The 17,344-nt window shown below is 38.9% G+C and overlaps 1 protein-coding gene across 12 annotated transcripts in view; it reads left to right on the top strand.

Annotated features, from left to right (window-relative positions):
• The window catches only part of SGK3 (serum/glucocorticoid regulated kinase family member 3), a 152,004-nt gene that overhangs the window by 92,321 nt on the left and 42,339 nt on the right, over nucleotides 1-17,344 (top strand). For 11 of the 12 annotated variants that reach the window (XM_054497566.2, XM_054497570.2, XM_063668826.1 and 8 more), the window contains 2 exons: nucleotides 2,297-2,369; nucleotides 11,788-11,863. In XM_054497566.2, coding sequence (XP_054353541.1) covers nucleotides 2,297-2,369; nucleotides 11,788-11,863 — 149 coding nt within the window. The remainder of the gene's footprint in view (nucleotides 1-2,296; nucleotides 2,370-11,787; nucleotides 11,864-17,344) is intronic. The other variant, XM_063668828.1, reaches the window with a different exon arrangement.

Below are 17,344 nucleotides of genomic sequence, written 5' to 3' on the forward strand. Positions count from 1 at the left end.
GGAAAATAGTTATTGGTTGAATTCTTTGAAACTACAGAAATCAGGTTGAACCTGGTCTGGATTTCCCTAAGTTCAAAAACACAATTATTTTTCTGTCCTTTTAGAATAAAATAAAAGAAAAAAATCTCTAGGCATTTTAATTGTCAACTTCAATGTGTCCTTTATGACTAGTTTGTATTTTAAACTTTTTATTATAGAAATTGTCAAACACAGGCCAGGAACAGTGGCTCACAACTAGTATCCCAGCACTTTGCAAGACTGAGGCAGGAGGATTGCTTGAGCTCAGGAGTTCAAGACCAGCCTGGGCAATGACATAATGAGACTGTCTCTACAAAAAATAAAAAAACTTGCTAGGTGTGGTGTGTGCCTGTGGTCCCAGCTACTCAGGAGGCTGAGGGGAGGATCACTTGAGCCCAGGAGGTCAGCACTGCATTCCAGCCTGGGTGATAGAGCAAGACACTATCTTAAGGGAAAAAAGAAAGAAAGAGAGAGGGAGAGGGGGATGGGGAGGGAAGGGAAGGGGAGGGGGCGAAGGAAGGAAGGTAGGAAGGAGGAAGGAAGGAAGGAAGGTTAATTATCAAACACATACAGAAGTAGACATACTAGTACCAATTCAGAAAATAACATACGTTACCATCCAGCTTCAATAATTACTGATACGTGGCCATTCCTGGTTCATCTCTATCCCTAGCCAGCCCACCATGATTTTGACACAAATTTCAGACATCATATCTTTTCATCTGTAAATATTTTAGTATACATCTCTAAAAGATAAAGATTCTTAAAAACAAAACATATACACAATATCATTACCACATCTAAAAATAAATGAACAGCAGTGCCTTAATATTAGATATCCAGTTAAGGTTTATGTGACTGGTTGATAAGTCTGTTAAGTGTAATTTAATCACTAGGTTCTCCCTCTGCCTTTCTTTTCTTTCCTTTACACATTTTTTTTGTGTGTATGAAAAACAAGGTCATTTGTTTACATATTTTTCAGTCTGCATTTTACTGACAGCATGCCTCATGCTGTAAAGTGATTAGTACATTCCTCTGTTCTTTGTATTTCCTATCAGTTGGTAGTTAGAGGTATCGTTTTTGGGTGTTTTTGTTTGTTTGTTTGTTTGTTTTTGGTGAGACAGGTTGTTGCTCTGTCACCCAGGCTGGAGTGCAGTGGCGTAATCACGGCTCACTGCAACCTTGACCTCCCTGGCTCAAGTGATCCTCCCACCTCAGCCTCCTACATACTGTATAGCTGGACTACACCCAGCTGATTTTTTTTTTTTTTTTTTTTTGGTAGAGACAAGGCCTCGCTATGTTGCCCAGGCTGGTCTCAAACTCCTGAGCTCAAGCAATCCTCCCACCTCAGCCTCCCAAAGTGCTGGGATTACAGGCCTCAGTGAGCCACTGTGCCCAGCTAAGCTACAGTTTTTACTTGTGTGTGTATTTTTGACATTAAACTTATAATGAAGATATAACTCATTTTTATGACTTCACTGCCCCAAATTTAATTTCTTCAGGGCCAAGTTTTCCTTCTCTGAAGACAAGCATATCTGATAAACAAATGTAATAGAATATATATATAATTATTTTTTTTGAGACACGGTCTCTGTTGCCCAGGCTGGAGTGCAGTGGCATAATCATGGCTCCCTACAGGCCCAACCTTCCAGGCTCAAGCAATCCTCCCAACTCAGCCTTAGGAGTAGCTGGGACCACAGGCATATGCCACCATGCCTGGCTATTTTTTTTTTTAATTTTATTTTTGTAGAGACAAGGTCTCACTTACTAGAATATTAATAAGGGGAAGGTTAGAGCAGATAGGGTATTCAAAGCAAAATTCATCTGCTTTTTTAGAAATTTATTGTCAATCTATTCATGTAGAGAAAACACCAAGATCGTATCTTCTAAGATAATAAATGAGTAATATGTATTTGGAACTGTAACAGCAGATTCTAACCTTAGCACTTGCCATACATGATCTCCTTTAAAACTCACAGCAAATCTGTAAGGTCATTGTTAAAATTATCCTCATTTTATAGGCAGGAAAATGAGACGCAGATGTTGAGTATTTTATCTTAGGTCACACAGATACTAGGTATTTTATTGGGACAAAAAAAGACGATTAGTTTGTGACATTTCATTGGTCTAATTTATATTGTACTTTGGATGATCATAAATTCAAAAGTATGTCTTCTGATGGATTTTCTTTAAAATAAGATTGTATTTGGCTTTGATGTATGCATAACTAGAAGACTTATAAAATTAGTTCATATAATGTTATTTTTAAAAATTTTAGTTAAAAAAACAGTTTCCTGCTATGGCCCTGAAGATTCCTGCCAAGAGAATATTTGGTGATAATTTTGATCCAGGTAAGAAACAACTTCATAGGCCAGCCATGAAGTGATCGTTGAAGTTTGAAGAAGTAAATTAATGTATTCATTGCACTGTATAGCAGTGCAGGACTTTAAAAGATCTTATGCTCTATGAAAATAATGCCTCAGGAAGGTGCTTACTGTCTACTAGGCATTGTTTTAAGTACTTCATGTGTTTTAATTCATTTGATCCTCACAACTTTGTGAGGTGGGTATTATTGTTGTTATCACTATTTTTATAGATAAGGAAACTAAGACACAGGTTCATTAATTTGCCCAGGACCACATACAGATAGTAAAGGGCAGATTTGGAAGTTAAATTCAAGCAGTCTGACTTCAGATAAATTTATCTGTCAGTGGGCTGGGCACAGTGGCTCACACCTGTAATCGAAACACTTTGGGAGGCCAAGGCAGGAGGATCACTTCAGGCCAGGAATTTTGAGACCAGCCTGGGCAACCTCATCTCTACAAAAATTTAAAGATTAACTGGGCATGGTGGTGTGCACCTGTAGTCCCAGCTACTCAGGAGGCTGAGGTGAGAGGATTGCTTGAGGTCAGTAGTTCAAGGCTGCAGTGAGCTGCCATCATGCCATTGCACTCCAGGCTGGGTGACAAAGCGAGACCCTGTTAAAATTTTTTTAAATTGATCCTTCAGGTTAATTTGGGAAACTTTATGGACTTTAAATCAGTATCATGAAGAATATTCCCTTTTATATTCAGAAACATTAAATATATACTGTGTTCATAGTAACTTGTAGGCCTCTGAATGGGATACCAAAAAGATATCCTAAGCCGGGCATGGTGGCTCACGCCTGTAATCCCAGCACTTTGGGAGGCCGAGGCGGGTGGATCACAAGGTCAGGAGATTGAGACCATCCTGGCTAAAACAGTGAAACCCCGTCTCTACTAAAACTACAAAAAATTAGCCGGGCATGACGGTGGGCGCGTGTAGTCCCAGCTACTCAGGAGGCTGAGGCAGGAGAATTGCTTGAACCCAGGAGGCAGAGGTTGCAGTGAGCTGAGATCAGTGACACCGCACTGCAGCCTGGGCAACAGAGTGAGACTTCATCTCAAAAAAAAAAGAGAGAGAGACATCGTATTGCTCACCCTTGGGGAACCCATGGACACAGAGGGTCTCAGCATCTAGCACCTATATGACTAAAGCTGCAGGCATGGAATTTTCCCCTAGAACCCAAGAGATTAATCCAGGTCACAGATGGCTACTTATAGGGAAACAAAAGTCTTCTTATCCACCAGAAATTCTATCAGAAGAGTCATCTGTCTCTGCCACAGATGAATCCTGAATGGATTGCCCTCCTTCCCCAACTAATTTGCTTGTAACCTTGTAACTGGTTAAATTGATAACACCTCACATGTCTGTGTAAGAAAAGAAAGAGAGAGATCTTGGTCACTACTCAGGATAAAAGCTCTTAAGGTCCCTTATATTGACTGTGCTTTCTCTCTCCATCCTAACTTTCCTCCCAGACCATATCACTGTGTCCTATTGAATTCTGCCCACCATTAATGGACTGCTCTTTATCCTGCACCTTTTTCATATTTCTTCTATATTCTTCCTTTAATTAAAACATTTTTCCCCAGAGGCTGCTTTGCCTATAGCCCTCTCAACTGGAGGCTTATTATTCTTTACACTTTATGAACCTCAGGTTTGGAGAATGTTCTTACTTCCCTGGTTACATACAGAGTTTTTGTTTGTTTGTTTGTTTTCTTTTTTTCCCCCTTGGGAGTATATAGCACATTTCATTGTAATTGCTAATCTGTCTTACAGTAGGCTGTAGATTTTCTGAAGGTGCGGACTTACGTCTTTTTTTATTGGCTGACAGTGGCAATATACTGGTTTTAAGGTATTACTTTATTACTTTAAAACTGGCAAAATACTAGGTTTTAAAGTATTACTAAATGTATGAACCCATTAATAAAGAGAAGCAAGAGAAAATTGAGTTGGCACAACAAAGCCAGATTATATTCTGTAGACCTGTGGCTTTTGTACTCCTGCTTTGTTTTTGCAGCAGAACACTTTTTTCCCAATTGAAATCTTACAGAGAGCAGATATGGTAGCTACGCCTGTAATCCCAGCACTTTGGGAGGCTGAGGTGGGCAGATCACTTGAGGCCAGGAGTTCAAGACCAGCCTGGCCAAAATGGTGAAACCCCGTCTTTACTAAAAATAGAAAAATTAGCCAGGCATAATGGTGCGTGCCTGTAGTCCCAGCTACTCGGGAGGCTGGGGCAAGAGAATCACTTGAATCCAGGAGTCGGAGGTTGCAAGTGAGCCGAGATCGCACCATTGCACTCCAGCCTGGGCAACAGAGCAAGACTCTGTCTCAAAAAAAAAGAAAAGAAAAGAAAACGCAAAAGAAATCTTATGGAAATGTAATATGTGAAAAAAATTTAAATGGAGCTGCTTTGTTGGTATAACAGTGATCTCCTTGGAGCACAGGTTGAAAAGCATCTTCATAGGTAGCATGTGGGCCTTAGTGGCATTTGAGCAAGATGTGAAACTGACAGTGTGTAATTTATGGTGGGCACAGCAGAGGAGAGACTGGGAGACTTGTTAAGGGAATAGTCCAATAGCCCTGGCATTAGATAATGAGTATGGGGACTAGGGTAGAAATAGGGTTTAAAAATGAGCAATATACAAGAACTCCTTTAATGAAAAATCTGGAATACATCTTGATGATTGCTTAGGTAACAGAACATATAGAGAAGAGAAGGAGAGATAATTGGAAGGTCTGGCCTGGGTGACTGACAGAATTAACTAATTAGAAGTGGCAGAAAAATATTAAGAAATCAAACTACTAGTGATAATGTGAGACTTGAACTTGGGTTGGAGTTCTGTAGAGCCCTTAACTGAATCCTTAAGACAATCATTTCATCAAGGAAAGAATGCAAAGAAGTAAAAGACTGGCAACATTGCTGCTTCATTGTTAAAGGCAAGATACCAGGCTGAATGCTCTTTGGTACTTTGTCTTGATGAATTAATTGACACTAAAAGCTGATTTTTTTGAAGAGCTGTTTGTCTATCCTGCGTATATTTAATGATCACTAATCATTAAATCACTAATTAAGTCACTAATGCCAATGACTTGGCAATAGTGAAAAGGATCATATGTCACAGAGATATTAGAAAGTCCTGCATTGGGGAAATCAGATCTAAGTCAAATTCAGAAAAACAGAGATGGATAAGATGCTCATTTGGTTATACTTTGGGGATACAGGCATTCCCATATTTTTCTGGTGGAATAAAAAGTGGTACAATCCATGTTGAGGGGAATTTGGTAATGTTTAGAAAAACTGTGAATGCATTTTCCACTTTGGCCAAGAAATCACATTTCTAGGAATCTGTCCCTAAAATAAACTGCATATGATATAATGTACACACAAGACTGTGTATTGTGACACAATTTTTAACAGAAAAACTGGAAACAATGGAAATATTTTTCCAATGGAGCTGGATATAACATACTTGTAAAAAGGAACAAAAAAGCTCTTTATGTATTTTGCTATGGCGTGATCTCCAGAATATACCATTAAATGGAAAAAAAATCACAGTGCAGCAAATGAGATTGTATGGTGTGTATTTTTTGTGAAGGAAAAGGCATGGGGATTCAAAAGGAAATAATGGAAGAATGAATAAAAAACTAATAAAACTAGTGACTTTAAGGATGAGGGAGAGATCAGGAAAGGCAAAAGGGGTGGAAGTTAGATGCCCTTGAATGAATTTTGTTCATACCTTTGACTTTGGAACCATGTACACATTTTAAACAGTTTAAAAACAAAAATAAAAATGCAATAACAAAGCAGCCTCTAACAACTGAAAATAAACCGAAGGAAAAAACCTCACTTAAGTAACTTTAAAACGTGGGATTTTGACTGTATATTCTTCATGGGATATATTGCTAAGGATAAAAACAAAAACCCATGGACAAATTTTACACTGCATTCAGTAGTGTTAGTTATATGGTGTTGTTATTCTGTGATTAATGTTACTATCATGGGAACCAAGATTTTAAGCAGAAGAGGAAAGTGATACAAACAAAATCAAAGATTTTAAGTAAAAATCCTGTAATTTTTTTTTTTTTTTGAGATGGAGTTTCACTCTCGTTGCCCAGGCTGGAGTGCAGTGGCGTGATCTTGGCTCACCGCAGCCTCCACCTCCTGAGTTCAGGCGATTCTTCTGCCTCAACCTCCTGAGTAGCTGGGATTATAGGATGCACCACCACACCTGGTTAATTTTGTATTTTTAGTAGAGATGAGGTTTCTCCATGTTGGTCAGGCTGGTCTCGAACTCCTGACCTCAGGTGATCTGCCCATCTTAGCCTCCCAAAGTGCTACGATTACAGGCGTGAGCCACCGCACTCAGCAAAATCCTGTAATTTGTAACTTAATTTGGAAATATAGTTTGAAATAATTATTTATTTATTTATTTATTTATTTTTGAGAGAGAGTTTCTCCCTTGTTGCCCAGGCTGGAGTGCAGTGGCGTGATCTCGGCCCACCACAACCTTCGCCTCCCGGGTTCAAGCGATTCTCCTGTCTCAGCCTCCCAAGTAGCTGGGATTACAGGCATGTGCCACCATGCCCGGCTAATTTTGTATTTTTAGTAGAGACAGGGTTTCTCCATGTTGGCCAGGCTGATTTTGAACTCCAGCCTCAGGTGATCCACTGGCCTCAGCCTCCCAAAGTGCTAGGATTACAGCACCACCATGGCTGGCCCATAATTTATTTTTTTACCTTAGTAAAAATATTTTCTAGCACTCTCTCCTGGAAATGCCTAAAAGCAATAACAAGTAGTAACCAACACCCCTAGCATTCAGATTGTGATCTCTAAATACCATTTCCCTCTCAAAGGAACCAGCGTTCGCTGAAGAAATGGTGATCCCAGATCTGGGGCAGGAAATGTACAAGATGATCTCAGGACAGCTTGCCTGAAAGCAAGGAAGCTATTTAGGATGACTGAAGTTTGATCAAAAGAACACAGGAGCCCAGTTGTTGGGGCTTTCACTGAGCAAAGATTAGACAGAATGGTGAAGTAATTATCGTAGCAGGTTAGAGCACATCAGTATAAAGACTTTCCAATTTACTTTGCTTGTTTGGGGAAAATAAAAACCTCATGAAATGCTGTAGAGGTTACGAGAGTAAATTTATTTGCCAAATCAATAAATTAAAAAATCAAGGATTTATCTTGCCTTTGTTGTATGAAATGTAATTTATTTGTACCAAAGAGATAATGTTGGAAAATACTTCATAGCAGAATCACAGTTCATAAATAGAAGAATCACAGAATGATAGAACTGGAAAATCCTTATACAACTTCTGGTGAATTAATAGTTCTAGGCAAAGATTATCAGTGATTTCAAGACTTCACTGGGGCAGAAGGATCTGCTTCTAAGATGGCTCACTCATATAGTTTTTGGTAGAAAGCCTCAGCTCCTTGTGAGTGGGCCTCTTCTTAAGGGGCCTTGCGTGTCCTTACAACATGGCAGCTGGCTTCCCCAGAGTGAGGGATCCAAGAGAGCTAGCAAGGAGGAAGCCTCGGTGCCTTCTATGACTTAGTCTTGGAAGCCACATGCCATTACATCCACCATATTCCGCTCATTAGAAGGTAGTCATTAAGTCCAACCCCCATTCAAGAGAGAAGAAGAATTAAGTTCTACCTGTAGATTGGAGGGAAATAAAAGAATGTATAGACATTATGAGATAGTGATTTCATGGCTTTACTATTTTTTTAAAGATACTGCCATTTAGAAATACACACTGATTTATTCCCTCCACACCAAAAAAAAAAAAAAATCTGCCTGAGAATTGCTTTAAAATACTCCAGAAAAAAAATAAATAAATAAAAGGTGAGGAATGAGGATAAATGAAATTGGAATAGCAGAATGTTGATAAATTTTAAAGTAGGCGAATAAGGTTCTCACCTTTTGTGTACTTGTGAAGTTTTTCATAATAAAAAGTTAAAAATAAAGTCAGCTGGGCGCGGTGGCTCACGCCTGTAATCCCAGCACTTTGGGAGGCTGAGGTGGGTGGATCACCTGAGGTCAGGAGTTCTAGACCAGCCTGGCCAACATGGTGAAACCTCGTCTCTACTAAAAATACAAAAATTAGCCAGGCATGGTGGCACACACCTGTAATCCCAGCTACTCTGGAGGCTGAGTCAGGAGAATCACTTGAACCTGGGAGGCGGAGGTTGCAGTGAGCTGGAATCGCACCATTGCACTCCAGCCTAGGCAACAAGAGTGAAACTCTGTCTCAACAAAAATAAATAAATAAAATCATACCTGAGAAAAACATTCTGAAATTCCCTTTTTAACTTATCTCATAGTTGGTAGCCGGTCTATGGGGTTTTTGCTTATCTTTTTGAGTTCTTATGCTGCAGCTTAAGCCTATGTCTTCTTTTTCTTTTGTCTACCTCTTTATTCTAGTGTTTGCCAACCTCTGTAAGATCCATCTTACATACTTGAAGGCTGATTTTAAGAATGATCTCTGCCTGTACTTCTTGTTAACATTTTATTATGAATTTAACGACTTTTTAATAGGATGCACCCAGAGGAAACCATACTTTTAACTTTATTTATATATATGTTTTTGAGTCAGTGTCTCTGTTGCCCAGGCTGGAGTACAATGGTGCGATCTCAGCTCACTGCAACCTCTGCCTCCCAACTCAGGTGATCCTCCCACCTCAGCCTGCTGAGTAGCTAGGACTACAGGTGTATGTCGCCACAGCTAGCTAATATTTTAAAATTTTTTTGTAGAGACATGCTCTCACTATGTTGTCCAGGCTAGTCTCAAACTCCTGGCCTCAAGTGATTCTTTCACCTAGGCCTCCCAAAACTGTGGGATTACAGACATGAACCACTGCGCCCAGCCTTTTTAAAATTTCTATTTGAAATTTCTTTTGAATTCCAACAGATACATTCATGTAACTTCTTCATTGGAGAGATTTTTAAAAATACATATTTCTAACTATAGTTCTTAATATATAGGCCTTATATAAATTCTTGGCACTTATCCTATACATTATAGTCTTACCTGGAATTTTTTCAGATATTTGCAAGTTTAGTGTTGATCTAAAAAAGTAAGTTTGGAATTGCCCCTGAATTCTGACTGCTACTGGACTTCTTCTTATATAGGGCTTTACATAGCAATTTTGAAACTGTTTAGTCAGTAATGAAATGGCAAGCCTAGAAACACTTAGAGCAGCATGGGCTGTAGCTCACTGAAGAAAGGAAATTCCTCTCTTCACACTGGCCTTCAAAAGTAAAATATATCTTCAGTAAGCATCCACAGAACAATTTAAAGCTGTTTCCATATAGTTATTAGGTTTTCTTTGAATATCCTAAATGTAGTTATTCATTTTAGTTCTTCATATGTTACTAAGTTCAGTTCTTGAGAAATAACTGTGTTTCAATTATAGTTTTTAATGTAAACCTCACATATGCTTTGCTACCTAGTGACATTATAAATGTCCTTGGAAGAGTTTAATAAGATACCTACCTGAAATTCTTTAAGGAATTCTTAGACGAACAAGAAAAAAGTACCAAGTACATGCATCTGGCTCCAAAAGACCAGACCTGATTTTAGATTTGTTTATATTTGTATGAAGCCATACCTTACATTTAAGAAATGGAAATAAACCTGGAAATAACCCATAATTTTGGTGACACACACTGTACATTATACCTTTATTCAGTAGAAATCAGTTTACTAAACCAAAACTCATTGTCAAGTGGAATATTTTTTATGGGTTTTTATCCAGACATTCGCCGTTAGGAGACAGTTTCTCAAATCACATGTGTTCAGTTTTTAGAGTATATTTCTTAAGAATTGGCTGGGTGCGGTGGCTCACGCCTGTAATCCCAGCACTTTGGGAGGCCGAGGCGGGCAGATCACAAGGTCAGGAGTTCGAGACCAGCCTGGTTTAACATGACGAAACCCCGTCTCTACTAAAAATACAAAAATTAGCCAGGTGTGGTGGTGCGCGCCGGTAATCCCAGCTACTCAGGAGGCTGAGGCAGGAGAATCGCTTGAACCCAGGACATGAAGGTTGCAGTGAGCCGAGATCGCGCCACTGCACTCCAGCCTGGGTGACAGAGCAAGACTTTGTCTCAAAGAAAAAAAAAAAAGAGAGTTTAGGATAATGGCTTTTAGACCCCCCAACCACTAATAATAACAACAACAACAAAAGTAATAGTATCTAATGATTATTAGCTATAAATAATACTCTTAACATCTGCCAAACATCCTACTATAAACTTAGATGCATTATCTCACTTAATCCTATAACAGCATTATGAGGTATAAATATTGTTACTATCCACATTTTACAAGTAAAAATTTAAGTCTTGGAAAAGTTCAAGGTTAGGAAGTAGGAAAGACAAAGATATTTGAATAAAGCTTTCTAATTCCAAGAAAAGTGTGTATTTCAAGAAAAGAAAGGTTTGTGCTTAATATTTATTCCTAAATTGCTATTGCATTAGCTTCAATTATCAACAAACAAAACACTTCAAAAATACTGGACAGGCTGGGCACAATGGCTCATGCCTGTAATCCCAGCACTTTGGGAGGCCGAGGAGGGTGGATTGCTTGAGCCCAGGAGTTCAAGATGAGCCTGGGCAACATAGTGAGACCCTGTCTCTACAAAAAATACAAAAATTAGCTAGGTATGGTGGTGTATGCTTATAGTCCCGGCTACTTGGCAGGCTGAGGCGGGAGGGTTGCTTGAGCCCAGGATGCAGCGGTTGCAGTGAGCCTACATCACACCACTGCACTCCAGCCTGGGCAACAGAACAAGACTGTCTCAGACGAAAAAAGAAAAATTTAAAAAAAGAAAATACTGGACAATTACTTGTTAGGAAAGTATGCCTGTGCATTTTTTTAAGGTTTTTTGTTTGTTTGTTTTTCACAGTGGAAGTTAAACTAGAGTTTTGGCGATATTCAGTTAACCAGTTAATCATTATTGCCCAGTTGCAAAGGATTTCCAGAAATCCTTATTTTTTTAAATTAGTGTGATTTTCAGTCATCAGTGTCATAATTTTTATTCATTGTCTGGTAGTACATGAGGAGTTGGACAAAGCAATGTGCTTCTCCAATTTTTGTAATTAGTCTATTTAGAGTCCATAATAGGCAGTTTTTGAGAACTTTCTTTTTGGAGATAAATTGTCTGCTTAATTTTAATATATAATTACATATATGTAATATATAATTATATATTATATAAATACAATGATTCATATAATGTATATAATTTCTAAGTATGCCTTGTGTGACAAGTAGCATGAATTTAAAAATAACTTCTTAATCAAAATTCACTATCTTGTGCTTGTCTATTATATAACTGTTGATGATAATTGCATAGTCTGACATAAATAATCCTAATAGTTTATATCTCTCTTCCAGATTTTATTAAACAAAGACGAGCAGGACTAAATGAATTCATTCAGAACCTAGTTAGGTATCCAGAACTTTATAACCAGTAAGTAATTTTTGTTGTGTTCTAAAGGGACATTAAAACCAAACCTAAGAATACTGAATAATCCTTATATGAATTTTCTTTGTTCTATGAAATGTTACTGTGCTATATATGTTTGTAAAATCTTCCTTGAGCATTTTCTCCCTGATACTCTTTCTCCCCTTTTCTCTTCATCTTAGTTATTTTCTTTTTTCCTTTTGTACTTGCATTAGTTTTATAGATTAAACTTGAAATGAATTTGCATAATAAATTAAAGCATCTTGCTAATTATTTGATATTATATTTTATCTATACCTTCAAAAAGCATTTAAGTACCTGCTACTTGCATTGGGAATATAAAGCTAAGTGTCGTCCCTACCTTCCAGAGGCACAGGCTCCCAGTGTAGTAGGAAAAACAGGCATATATTAATAAACAAGTATTTGAAGCTGGATAATTTTTATGATAGAGGTGCTAGAAGATAGCAGAGAAAGGTGTAAGCATCTCTTCTTGAGGAGGTCAAGGAAGGCTTCCTGCAACTTAAAGGATGTGCAATCATTCGAGAAGAAAAGAAGGCTTTCCAGGCGTAACAGGATACAGAAAGCCTGAACCATCAGGACACTTTAACATTTCGTGGTGACTGGAGCTGAGTAGATTTTTGGAAAGAAGACGAGGTTGAAGGAGTTGTCTGGGGTTGGGCACACATGCCACCATTTCTGCTTCACTTGGGGCAGTGTTCTGTTGACCCACAGGAGGCCTCCAGTCTTTCACAACACAGTATTCCAGCAGCCATTAAGATAAAGGCGCTTTCCCAGCCCTGTGGGTGTCTCATGCTGACAGGTTTAAACTTCTTTCTGTAGGCCAGTAGCTCCCAGCTAGGAAGATGGAGGGTTATTTCAGAAATACCTACAAAAACATTGGTAGATCTGTGGTTTGGCTTGTGTTTTCATTTTTGAGTCTGGTAGTTGGTTTATGAGTATTCATTACATTTATTGTGGTTTGTAATTTATATTATAGTACTTGTATGTATAAAGTATTCTAAGAGGAAATGAAGAGGATAGAATATTTGGAGAGCTTTTCCGCAGCTCACCTATCTGTGTAAACTAAAGGTTGCCTATGGGCAATGGTGTAAATATGACACACTTTAACAGTCTTTTCAGAACCACAACATTGAAGAACTGTATTTTTGAGTAATCGTTGTAAAAATGATGATTACCCTAATTTCCCCTGATGCTCCCAGGTAAGGCAAGAGTCAGGCAGGTCTCACAGCTGTGGTCACACCAGCATTAGACATTGCAGTAAGAACAGGTATCCTCTGCCACCTCTGGCAGGTGGCAGAAGGGCATGAAATTTGGTAGGATACCTGAACTCACAGTTCCCTTGTCTAGTCTGTTCCTCAGTAAAAAGTCTTGTTATTTGGCTCTTTGTTTAACTATTTTCTTAAACATTATGCCTTTTCCTGGGGATATGCACTATGCTATCTTCACCTTAGACCCACCCTTCTAATCTCTAATTATTGCTATATACATTGGAGATTACTTTGAATTGGCATATTACTGGCTTGTGTGAAATGTAATTCATGCATTCAAAGCTTGAATTTGTCTCTTCCTTTGACGAGCTGGCATGGAATAAGTATGCAATAAATGGTAGTGGTTATTACTTCTCCTAGTATTTTAAGTTACTCAGAACCCCTAACACTATATAATATATAAAGTATTCATTCTGGATCTTGACGTGCAGTATTATAAAGATGTTATATTTGGCATTAAAATTCAACTAAAAGCAATTGGATTATTTTAAATTGCCAGTTTCCAAAACTTTATACTGTGAAATACACAGTTCTTGAGTGTACAATTCAATGGATTTTTAAATATATATACACCCTGTAACCATCACCATTCCATTCATGATAGAAGATATTTCCAGCACCCCAAAAATAGTCAAGAGTTTTTTAAACTTAATTTTTTTTTTGAGACGGAGTCTTGCTGTGTCACCCAGGCTGGAATGCAGTGGCGTGATCTCAGCTCACTGCAAGCTCCGCCTCCTGGGTTCACGCCATTCTCCTGCCTCAGCCTCCCCAGTAGCTGGGACTACAGGGGCGCACCACCACACCCACCTAATTTTTTTTTGTATTTTTAGTAGAGACGGGGTTTCACCGTGTTAGCCAGGATGGTCTTCATCTACTGACCTCATGATCTGCCCGCCTTGGCCTCCCAAAGTGCTGAGATTACAGGCGTGATAAACTTAATTTTTTAACTGACATTTTCTTTTTAGCAACATGTGACATTTCCTTTTTTTTTTTTTTTTTTTTTGAGATGGAGTCTTGCTCTGTAGCCCAGGCTGGAGTGCAGTGGCGCAATCTCAGCTCACTGCAACCTCTGCCTCCTGGGTTCAAGTGATTCTTCTGCCTCAGCCTCCCAAGTCGATGGGATTACAGGTGCGCACCACCACGCCTGGCTAATTTTTGTATTTTTAGTAGAGACAGGATTTCACCATGTTGGTCAGGTTGGTCTCGATCTCCTGACTTCGTAATCTGCCTGCCTCGGCCTCCCAAAGTGCTGGGATTACAGGCGTAAGCCATCGCACCCGGCCAACATTTCCTATTTTCTAGATCTTTTCTGTTGTTGACAGAATTTTAATTTTCACACTCTTCATTTGAACGTCAAGCTGTTCTTAAGACAGTAGAAATTTAAGAGAGCAAGAAGAGAAGCCAGTCAGCAAGTGTATCTTGAGCACCTCCTATGTACCTGTTATTACTGTTAAGGAAACATACTTTATTTTTATTTTTTATGTTTTTGAGACAGACTCTCGCCCGTTCGCTCAGACTGGAGTGCAGTGGTGCAATCTCGGCTCACTGCAACCTCCACTCCCTGGGCTCAAGCAGTTATCTCACTTCAGCTTCCTGAGTAGCTGGGATTACAGGTGTGAACCACCACACCCAGCTAATTTTTGCATTTTTAGTAGAGACAGGGTTTCATCAATGGGCCAGGCTGGGTTGGAACTCCTGACCTCAGATCATCTGCCTCCCAAAGTGCTGGGATTACAGGCACGAGCTACCGTGCCCAGCAGGAAATGTACTTTTAAAATAGCTTTTCTTCTGCCCAGGCGCAGTGGCTCACGCCTGTAATCTCAACACTTTGGGAGGCCAAGGCAAGCGGATCATGAGGTCAAGAGATTGAGACCATCCTGGCCAATATGGTGAAACTCCATCTCTACTAAAAGTACAAAAATTAGCCGGGCATGGTGGCCTGCGCCTGTGGTCCCAGCTACTTGGGAGGCTGAGGTAGGAGAATCGCCTGAACCTGGGAGGCAGAGGTTGCAGTGAGCCGAGATCGTGCCACTACACTCCAGCTTGGCGACAGAGTGAGACTCCATCTCAAAAAAAGCAAAAAAACAAACGGAATTTCACCTGCCTCAGCCTCCCGGGTAGCTGGGACCACAGGTGTGTGCCACCACACCCGGCTAATTTTTGTATTTTTAATGAAGATGGGGTCTCCCCATGTCAGCCAGGCTGGTTTCAAACTCCTGACCTCAAATTATCTCCCCCGTCGGCCTCCTGAAGTGCTGGGATTGTAGGTGTGAGCCACCACGCCCAGCCAAACAAGCTAATTTTTAAGATGACTTTATTAAAAACAAATTTTAAAATCATTTTCAAACTAGAATAAAATGTTAGTATTTCTCTCATCTCTGGATGAAAAAGGGTTTTCTGAGCATATTGTCAGTGAATGACTATCACAAAGTAAAACAATGAAAAATTTGACTAACAAAAACTTTGTGCACAGTGGCTCATGCCTTTACTCCCAGCACTTTGGGAGGCCAAGGCAGGCAGATCACTTGAGCCCAGGAGTTCAAGACCAGCCTGTGCAGCATGGCAAAACCCCCTCTCCAGAAAAAAAATGCAAAAAATCAGCCTGTCATGGTGGCATGTGCCGGTAGTCCCAACTGCTCAGGAGGCTGAGGTAGTGAGGTAGGAGAATCACCCGAGCCCAGGAGATCCAGGCTGCAGTGAGCCGTGATTATCTCACTGCAGTCCAACCTGGGTGGCAGAGTGAGACCCACCTCTAAAACAGCAAAAGCAAAAAAACAAAGCAAAACTTTTGAACCCCCAAATCATAAGTAAGTAAAATTGAAAACCAAAAATATAGAAAAAGCTTTCCATGATAAAGGACGATAGATAAATACATTTAACATAGAAGGAACCGATGCAAACACTTAACACAACAAAACAAAACAGGACAAAACACATTGAATGGTTCACAAAGAAGGACACAGAAATGGCTTACTGTCAGAGAAACTAAACATTTCCTTATGTGTTTAAGAAATGAAATGGAAGCAGAAATACCTTATTTTAATTTATTGCATTATAACAGAGAAAAGTGCCCAGATCAGGACTGTACAGCTCAATAAATTATGAGAAATAAACGTAACTGAATTATATCATCCCCTTAGGCCAAAAAAGAAAATATTATAAACACCCCTGAGATCTCTTACACATCCTCTTTCAATCTCTGTTTCTTTCTTCCTTCCCAAAGGTAACTACCAGCCTGACTTTTAACAAAATAGATTAGTGTGTGCCCTGTTTTTGAACTTTATGTAAATGGAATCATACAATATGTGTTATCTGTCTGGCTTATTTCTCAGCAATGTGAGAGTCATCCATGTTGTCTCATATAACTACAGTTTGTTCATTTCCATTGCTGTATAATGTTCCATTGTATGAGTATACCACAGTTGATTCATTCTACTGTTGATGGGCATTTCAGATACTAATATTTCTATTTTCTGACTATTATAAATAATACTGCCATTAGCATACCTTTTGGTGCACAAGTGCCAACATTTCTGATATATCTTGGAGTAGAACTTGTGGGTTGTAGGGTATATGTATGTGTTTAACTTTAGTGGATAATGCAAAATAGTTTTGCAAAGTGATTTACCAGTTGTACACTTTCCATCAGCATGTGAAATCATGTTGCTTACCTCATTAACACTTGGTATTGTTAGTCTTCCATTTTAGCCATTCTGGTGAGTGGGTAATGGTATCTTACTGTTGCTTTAATTTTGCATTTCACTTATTACTGTAAGCGATACTGAGTACTTCCTCTTTAAAATACAGTTTTTCACATCAAATTATCCAAGATGTTAATATAAAATGTAACATTTAACACTAACCAAGCCTGAGAGTCTTCAGGATGTTCATATACTGCTAGAGGAGTATAAATTGGTACAGCTGCTCTGGAAATCAGTCTTACAAACTGTATTTGTTTAATACTGTAAAATGGTTTATAATTCAGACGAGTAATTTTATTTTTAAAAATCTGTTCTGAAAGTCATAGAGTTCTAATACTATGCACAAAGATTGTCAACTACAGCATTGTTTATGGTAATGAAAAGTTGGAAGTCATACCCTCAAGTGGAAGAATCATTGAGTAATTTTTAGTACATTCATGTTATGTATTATGTATCTATCAAAAGTGATTGTTTACAAAGTTTTTGACAAGATGGGG

The sequence above is a fragment of the Pongo pygmaeus genome, chromosome 7 (genome assembly GCF_028885625.2).
Source record: "Pongo pygmaeus isolate AG05252 chromosome 7, NHGRI_mPonPyg2-v2.0_pri, whole genome shotgun sequence".
NCBI classification, from domain to species: Eukaryota; Metazoa; Chordata; class Mammalia; order Primates; family Hominidae; genus Pongo; species Pongo pygmaeus.